The sequence below is a fragment of the Equus quagga genome, chromosome 13, assembly GCF_021613505.1.
Source record: "Equus quagga isolate Etosha38 chromosome 13, UCLA_HA_Equagga_1.0, whole genome shotgun sequence".
Lineage (NCBI taxonomy): Eukaryota > Metazoa > Chordata > Mammalia > Perissodactyla > Equidae > Equus > Equus quagga.
The window spans coordinates 89,231,987-89,240,564 of NC_060279.1; the positions used below are offsets into that span (position 1 = coordinate 89,231,987).

The following is an 8,578-nucleotide window of genomic DNA, read 5'->3' on the forward strand; positions in this document are numbered from 1 at the left end:
GCCTCGGCCGCCGTAGTTTTGCCGGGCTGTTCATTCAGTGCACACGAGGTGGGTTTGCGAGGGGAAGGACTGTTACCCGCTCCGGCGACAGCAGGCTGCTGGGCACGTGGTGGCCCGCAGGGGGCATCCAGGCTCGCCCTTCAGCGCTCAGTCTAGGCTGAGATCTGGCTGCGGTGCCCCTTCCTCCTGCCTGCGACTTGACCCAACCCCACACCCTGTCTTGGCCTCAGTGTCCCCATCCCTCTGCCATCCGAGGGTGTAGAAAGCAACGACTTCAGTGCCTGAGTGGCCCCCCAAAGGAGCTTCTCACTTTCTAGACGCGAGGCCTTTGCTTCGGTTGTGCCCCGTGCCTGGGATCCCCTCCCTTCCACCCCCCGCCGTCTAGAATCTGGCTTGTCGCAGTCCCACTGCCCTTTGGCTCCAGAGTCCTTTCTCCAGAGAGCCCCGCTGTGTCTCAGGCTGGGTCACCTGCCTCCTCCGGGCTCCCACGGTGCCTGCGCCACCTCCATCAGAGCGTGTGTCATCCTGTCCTAAGGCTCTCGGGGTCCCGTGACTTCTCCCCCATAGACCTGGGCTGGTTCTGACTCTCGTCTGGGTCCAGCGTTGCCCGGCACTGGCCCTGAGCCCCGGAGGCCCCAGAAAACAGGTATTGAAGGAAACATTGCATTAACTGCCAAACCGAGACTCAGACCCCAGCGGCCCCATCCACACCCCGTCCCATGCACAGACAGGCCTGGCCAGAGCTGGTAGAAAAGGATGATTTATATACAATTTCCCGGGGAGGAGGGCTTTGTACAGAGGGGGGCGGCTGGGGCCGGGGCCGGGGCCGGGGCCGGATGCTGGCGTTGCCTCCATCCTGGAGAGAGATTGAGAGGGGCGGCGCGGCTCAGGAAGGGCCCAGTCTCTAGCTGACTTCCTCCGAGTCCCAGCTCTGTGACCTCCGGCAGGTGACCACTCCCTCTGGGCCTCAGTGTTGTCCTCTGTAAAATGGGATCATAGATGCCTCTGTCTCACCGGGCTGTTTGAGGATCCATGGACAGGGGAGAGGAAAGCACCGAGCTCGGAGCTCTGCACAGACTCAGGGCAGAAAACAACTCGCTTCACAGCCAGCACTCGCTGTGTGTTCGGGCCTCGCTGTCCAAGAGAACTCTCTGCACTGAGGGAAGCGTTTTAGATCTGCGCTCTCGGATCCAGCCACAGTGCCAGCCATGTGTGAACACCGAGTGCTCCGAACGTGGCCAGTGCCACTGTGGAGCTGAATTTTTAATTTTACCTAATTTAAACTAATAGCGTCGTTACTGGGAGTGGGAAAACTTCTTCAGGCATTACCTTTCCTCAAAAAAATTGTAATAAAAATTACGGTTCAGAAACAAGTGCTGAAATGAAAAATCATCATTATTATTATTTACAGTCCAGAGGTCTTTTATTTATTTTTACACCTCTGATGCCCTGACCTCACAGGGCATGAGTTCCCGTGGCTCAGTTTTCACAGTGTGGGGCCCTGCGGGGAGCAGGCTGGCGCTTCTGCTGGACCCAAGTAACTTTCTCTTTGGCTTCCTTCTTTTTCTGATCATTTTCTTTCACACGTTTCAAGGAGCTCTCTGGGCTCTTACAGCGCTTCCTACGCTCATCAGTGCTCTTGGCGAGAATCTTGCCCTTAACTTGTTTGTTTACAACAGTGCCAACAGCATGCTGGCTAACACTGTCAACTCTCCCTGTTTTGCCAAAGTGACACTGGGGTGGGGGGACATTCTTTTTTTGAAGAGGGCCCTCTCCTTTGATGTCTTATAGAGTCGACATGTGTGGCCAAAGGAACAACTCCACGTTTTCTAGAAGGCCTAGAGAACCAACAGTGGCTGCCTCTCCTCTTTCCCTTTGTGTCATTTATTTTGGCGAATTACTGGAAGATAGTGGTTCCGGCCAAAAAGAAGGAAAAATCATTAGAAACTAATCACATAAAGTAGAGGAAGATTGGCACAGGTGTTAGCTCAGGGCCAATCTTCCTCACCAAAAAAAAAGAAGAAAGAAAGAAATTTAGAAACCGATCCTCAATCCAGTTACTGGAAAACTTCTGTATGTTGCGAACAACTTATGAAGCTGATTTTGCAACTGTAAATTTCATGAAATCTTAATAGAGATCAAGTATTGCTGATAACAATTGAGCGTCTGAATCGAGATGTAAGTGTGGAGTACACACTGGATTCTGAAGACTTGGTATGAAAAAAAGCATGTAAAACCTTTCACTAGTAATTTTTTAAAAATATGGATGACATGTTGCGAGGAAAACATTTTGGATACACAGAATGAAATAAAATATTCAAAGTAACCTGTTTTCTTTTTGCTTAAAAGAAACTGGCTACTAGAAAATTTGAGTTCACACCTGTGGCTTGTGTTCAGTTTCCGTTGGACAGTGTTCACTAAGCACCTCACATGAGTCACTTCACCTAACCTCTCTATGGTAAAAGGACTATTATTAGAGTCTTTTGTACGAATAAGGAAACTGAGGCAGAAGAGTGAAAGGCACAGAGGCTGGAACTAGAGGGCCCGGAGTCAAATCTTGGCTCTATCACTCATGAGCTGTGTCACTTTTGGCAAATTCTTTCCCTCTCTGTGCCTTGGTTTCAGCCTTGGTGAAACAAGGATAATAATGGCTTCTCTATAAGAATAACCAGCTTCTCAATGAACCCACTGGGCCTCTCCTCCTTCCTCCCTCTGGGCCCATTCGCCTCCTGCCCCCACACAGGTTCCCCGGTTCTTTCCTCCATCACTCGCCTTTCTTGGCTGGCTGCTGCCCTGGGCAGGAAGTCCCAGCTGCCCTGCCTGGTGGCTGAGACCTATGTTTTCCTGTGGCATTTTTCAAACCCCTACCCACGCCTGCCCCGGGCTGGCCGAAGTTCCTGGAACAGCCTGAGTTTTGTCACACCCAGAGGGCTTTGCAGAGGCAGTCCCCTCCGCCCGCTCCAGGAGGCCACTCTCTCCCGGCTTGCAGACTCTTGTACCCACACATCTCCCTTGGACCCCACAGGTCCCCAAGGAGCTCCCTGTCTGTCCCTCATCTCCCTCTGCCCCCAGGTGCCCCAGAGGGCCAGACTCAGGGTCCTCTGTGCCCCCTCCCCAAAGCCCGTCAGACTCCCACCCTGTCCTTCTTGATCCCTGACCCCTGACTCTGCCTCCATCTCTGTCCCCTCCTCTCCATCCTCATGGTCCTGGTCCCCGCCCCGCCTCAGGCTTTGTCCTCCCTCCCCGGACCCTCAGCCAGCCTCCTCTCTGGCCTCCCGTCTCTCTCCTCCGGGCTGTCCCCGATCACGGCCCCAGGGTGGTCTTCGTGCCTCCAGAGCTGACCCGCCCCTCCCCTGCTCACGGCCCTCCTGTGACTCCCCATGCGCCCGCCCCTCATCCCCCAGAGTCCAGGGTCCTCAGCTTGGTGAAGGACTCACCAAGTCAGTGCTCCACGAGCCGCAGGGGCAGCACGTCCTGGGGACTGGGGCCGGGGGCCCCTGGCCACCCCCTCAGCCCTCCCACCCCCTCTGCTCGCCGCCCCTCACCGGCTCCCCAGGGCAGGCCGGCCTCCGCCTCCTCCTTCGCCAGTGCAGGCACCAGGCGGCGGCCGGCAGCAGGACGGCCACGGGCAGCAGCAGCAGCAGGAGCAGCAGAGGGGCCTGAGGGGCTGGCAGGGCTGTGGCCCCCAAGGCCCCGGCACTCCTCGGGGGCAGCAGGGTGGAGGAGTCTGGGGGGAGAGAGGAGGCTGGTGACTGGGGAGAAGGGCAGGGCCAGGGAAGGAAAGAAAGCCCGCGTGATGCCGGCTGTGTGACCTCGGGAGGGCTGCTCCCCTCTCTGTGCCTCAGTCTCCTCGTCTGTCAGTTGGGGGTCAGCATTACACCTACCTCATAAGGTCGTCACGAAAATGACATGAGGGGATATACAGAAAGGGCTTAGAACAGTGTCTGGCACATAGGTCGCATTTTATTTTATAATTGGACAAAGATGTTTCTAGAGCTTCTGTATCAGTTTGTTTATTCATCTCCTTTCCAACAGTCTGTGAGCTCCATGTGGGCGACAGGAGCCTTATCTGTCTTATTTATCACTAGAACCTACTACTTAGTGCTTGCTAAATAATATTAACATAGTTTAAATATTTGAATGAATAAATGGATAGATAACAAGACAATAAAGGATAGAATGTACGAAGCTATGATGGCCCACAAGGCCCCATACAATCTGGCCCCCTCTGTTCCTTCTGTACCCTCATCTCCCACAGTCTCCCCTTCACTCCCTCAACTCCAGCCACAGAGGCCGCCTCACTACGCCTTAAACACATAGGCAGGTTTCTGCCTCAGGGCCTTTGCACTGCCTGTTCTTGTTCCCAAGTTTCAGTGACCTTCCAGCCAACCACCTCAGACCACGATTCTGTCACCCTGTTTTAATTTGCCTGCATGGGGCCCCTTACACTCAGATATTTTCCTGTTTGTCTATTTGTTTACAGTTAATAATACTTGGCTGAATAAATGAAGAGTCATAAATGTAAATACAAATGAAGCTAAATCGAAATGGCAAAATGATTGGGAGTGCAGGGAGAAACTGAGAAAAATATCACTAGAGTGGGAGGCTTTTTTTTTCTTTTTTGAGGAAGATTAGCCCTGAGCTAACATCTGCTGCCAATCCTCCTCTTTTTGCTGAGGAAGACTGGCCCTGAGCTAACATCCATGCCCATCTCCCTCTACTTTATATGTGGGACGCCTGCCACAGCATGGCTTGCCAAGCGGTGCCATGTCCACACCCGGGATCCAAACCGGCGAACCATGAGCTCACTTAACCGCTGTGCCACCGGGCCGGCCCATAGACCGGAAGACTTTTTAATATCCCTCTCTGAACCTGACAGGTCTATAGACAAATATACCAAGGACAGAAAGACACAGTAATTCCATGATAAAGTTGACAGAAGATATACCACTGATTCGACTCTGACCCCACCAAAAAATTAATCTATTCTTTTCCTAAGACCTTGCTCAGTTAGAAAACTGAGTATATACTTGGCCACAAAGAAAACCTAAATAAACTGAAAAAGCTGAGTTTCCACAGGGCACAGTCTCTCATATTCCAATAAAGTTATCTCGTTTTGGTACTTCAGTGCTGGCCCTCCCAGGTGGCAGCCACTCGCCCCACGTGGCTATTGAGCATGTGGCCTGTGGCTGGTCGGACTTGAGACGTGTCATCAGTGGAAAATACACACCAGATTCTTAAAGACTTAGTAGGGAAAAAAAGAATGTGAAATAACTCACGAAATTAGTCTTTTAAAATATTGACTATGTGTTGAAATGGTACTAGTTGGAAATATTGGGTTAAATAGAATTTGTGACTGAAATGATTAATTACTAAAAATAAGTATAAAAGGATTACAATTAAATGCAATAATATCATTATAGAGAACAGATTAGTGGTTGTCAGCGGTTAGGGATGGAGTTGTTGGGAGGAGGTCAAGGGGCCAGCCCTGTGGTGTAGTGGTTAAGTTCCGCGCCCTCTGCTTCAGCAGCCTGGGTTTGTGGGTTCAGATCCTGGGTGCAGACCTGCACCACTTGTCAGCCATGCTATGGTGGTGTCCCATATATAAAATAGAGGAAGACTGCCACAGATGTTAGCTTAGGGCTAATCTTCCTCAAGGAAAAAAAAAACAGAGGAAAATTGGCAGCAGATGGTCGCTCAGGGCCAATTTTCCTCAGCAAAAAAAAAAAAAAAAAAGGAGTGGGTCAAGTTAAGTATCTTGATTGTGGTGGTGATTACAGGAAGCTACACGTGCTAAAATCTCATACACACACTCTTTTAAGGGTTGAGGTGTATCCCTCAAAATTTGTATGTTGAAGTCCTAACCCCCAGTGCCTCGGAATGTGACCTTATTTTGGAGACGGGGTCTTTAAAGAGATAAACAAGTTAATGGTTAACTTGAGCGTCAAGTTATGAGGCGTCAAGAGACGAGGGCATCAGTGGTGGCCCCGACTCCAATAGGACTGGTGTCTATAAAAGAGAAATCTGGACGCAGAGGGAGAAAGCCACGGGAACACGGAAGTGGCCCCCTATGAGCCAAGGAGAGAGGCCCGGACATGTCCTTCCCTGGCCGCCCACAGAAGGAGCCAGCTCGGCCAACACCTTGATTCCCGACTTCTGGCTTCCAGAACCGCGAGGCAATAAATTTCTGTTGTTTAAATCACCTGGATTGTGTTACTTTGTTACTGCAGCCCAGGCACTAACACGTACCCCCCCCACACACACACACACACATGCACACACGCACGCGCGTGCAGGTGGAACTGATAAAATCTGAATACTCTGTGGATTGTACGTGTCAATTTCCTGGTTTTGATAGCGTCCTATAATTAATGTCAACAGGCAAAAGGTCACAGCGGGGAGGCTGGGTGAAGGGTGGCCTGGAGCTCCCCGTGCATTTCCTTGCATCTTCCTGTGAATCTATAATTCTCCCCCCCTAAAAAAATCAAACAACTAGTAACTTGCTAGAAAAACTCAAATGTGAAAATTCCTGAAAAGAAGTGAACTCACTTTTTTTTTTTAACTTGACCACTAGAAAGTTCACACTGAAACAGGCGGCCCTCATTTCTGTCGGACAGGGTGGCCGGAGAGAAACAGGCAGGGACTGTTTTTCCCTTCTCAGAGGTGGGTAAACTGAGGCCCAGAAAGGGGAATGAACTTGGGGGAACATGCCCAAAGTCATGCAGCCCGTGGGAGGGGGTGAGGGTGGGAGGGGAGAGGGTGGATGGGGGACTGCGGGGGCGCTGGGAGCCTTTACCGGGCTGACACTGCAGCTCCAGGCACCGGGAGAAATTCCGGCGGGTGATCCAGGGCCTCAAGGCCAACAGCTGCTGGGAGGTGTCCTGCAGGAGGTGGGAGATGTTGGTCTGGACGAATCGAAGACAGCTGGGGGGGGGCTGGGGGCAGGGGAGGGAGACGTCACCACCGCATCACCCCCAGTGTCTCAGGCCAAGGGCCTTCCCTGCCCAGCAACGCCCAACAACAGGGCCCAGCGAGGCTGAGTCTCAGAGTTTGGACTCCTCCCCCTGGTTGCTAAGAGGAAGCTTCCTTAGCAACACCCAGCAACAGGGACCCCACGAGGCTGGGTCTCAGAGTTGGGACCCCTGCTCTGCCTGGTTGCTAGGGAGAAGCTTCCTTAGCAACGCCCAACAACAGGGCCCAATCAGGCCTGGGTCCAGAGGGAATTTAGACCCCCTCCTTCTCCCGGTTGCTAAGGGGAGAGAACCCCTTAGCAACGCCCCGCCACAGGGCCCGAGAAACAAACTCAGAATTGTCGCCTCGGGCCCAGCCCCTTCCCCATCCTCCGCTGCCTGGAGAAGAGTTGCTCCCCAGCAACGGGGTCCCCCAGTGGGACTGGGGTTCCAGCTCCACCTCCTTTGGGTTGCTAGGGTCAAAAGAAACCTCCAGTAAGACCTCGCAGAGCTTGACTTCCACTCCCTAGGAAGGCAGCTGGCTCCCCTCACTTGTCCCCCAAGTTCAGGGCTGACCTGGAAGGCACATAAGGTGACAAAGAGTATCTCGGTGTTGACATCCTCCAGCAGGTTTTGCATCTGGGACCCAGCCACAGTCTTGAGCCTTCTCATCCAGTGCTGGGCCAGGACCAGGCGCCAGAGGGCCCCACAGAGCTCGTCCTGGGGAGGGACAACCCGAGCTCTGGGCCCCGCGGGCAGAGGGCACTCGGGGCTTGGGTGCATGGGGCTGGGAGGAAGAGGGGCTTGGGGCCGGGACGCCTGGCTCCCAGGGGAGGAGGCAGCCAGGTGGGTAAGCTAGGCTGGTCCCCTGGGGGCGGGGTGCACCTCCAGCCTCTCCTGCCCACCTCCATCCCAGCCCCCCCGCCCCCCCACCTGACACTCACGTCCTGCAGGTTGGAGGCAACAGTGACTGGGTAATCTTGAAGCAGGTAGTCAGACTGCAGAGAAAACAGGGGCAGGCGGGGCTGAAGACAGGAGGAAGGGAACTGTGGAGACCCGGAGAGAGGGGGACAGGGACCCACGAGGACAGAGACCTAGATGGGGGGAACTCAGACCCAGCGAGGGAAGCTGGGCCTCCGAAAGGCCTGCAGGAGAGGATGGGAGCAGCCCTCACCAGCTTGCCAATGGTCTTAGCGAAGGTGGAGGAGATGGGGCTGTGGCTGAAGGAGCAGTCGGGGCTCCCGCGGAGGCCGGGGCTGAGCAGCAGCAGCAGCAGCAGCAGCAGCAGCGAGGTCTGTGGGGCGGGGGGCACTATTGGCTCCACACCCCCCTCAGCGAGGCTTCCCCCCGGCCCCAGGGCTCATCCATCTCTTCCAGCTCTCTGCCCCCTCCATCTGGCTCTGAGCGCCCCTCTCTGACCGGCCTCTTCTCTCCCCCTCTCTCCACCTCCCCGACTCAGCCCGTCTCTCTCCCTTTCTGCTCACCTCTGCCTGGGATCTTCTCTTCTCTGTCCACCCCTCTGCCCTTCTGTGCTCATCTCTCCTGCTTCGTCCTGAGCTGGGTCCTGTCATCCCCACTGGGACCCATCTCCCTCTGTTTCTTCCTCTGACGCTTGTCCATCTCCCCCC

At 54.0% G+C, this 8,578-nt stretch overlaps 1 protein-coding gene across 3 annotated transcripts; it reads right to left on the reverse strand.

Annotated features, from left to right (window-relative positions):
• Positions 1 to 744: 744 nt before the first annotated feature.
• Positions 745 to 8,514, reverse strand: FLT3LG (fms related receptor tyrosine kinase 3 ligand). 3 transcript variants are annotated; one of them, XM_046683042.1, is made up of 6 exons: positions 8,125 to 8,514; positions 7,895 to 7,948; positions 7,527 to 7,670; positions 6,797 to 6,881; positions 3,546 to 3,727; positions 745 to 980 (listed from the first exon to the last, which is right to left on the reverse strand). In XM_046683042.1, exons 3-6 carry the CDS (start codon positions 7,620 to 7,622, stop codon positions 762 to 764), a joined length of 582 nt encoding a protein of 193 aa, XP_046538998.1. In that variant the 5' UTR covers positions 7,623 to 7,670; positions 7,895 to 7,948; positions 8,125 to 8,514; the 3' UTR covers positions 745 to 761. The 3 variants fall into 3 exon arrangements, 2 of the variants coding, with proteins under 2 accessions (XP_046538998.1, XP_046538997.1); XM_046683041.1 differs by having other exon boundaries at positions 6,797 to 6,935; positions 8,125 to 8,507; XR_006891629.1 differs by having other exon boundaries at positions 845 to 980; positions 3,438 to 3,727; positions 6,797 to 6,935; positions 8,125 to 8,508.
• Between the last annotated feature and the right edge of the window lie 64 nt (positions 8,515 to 8,578).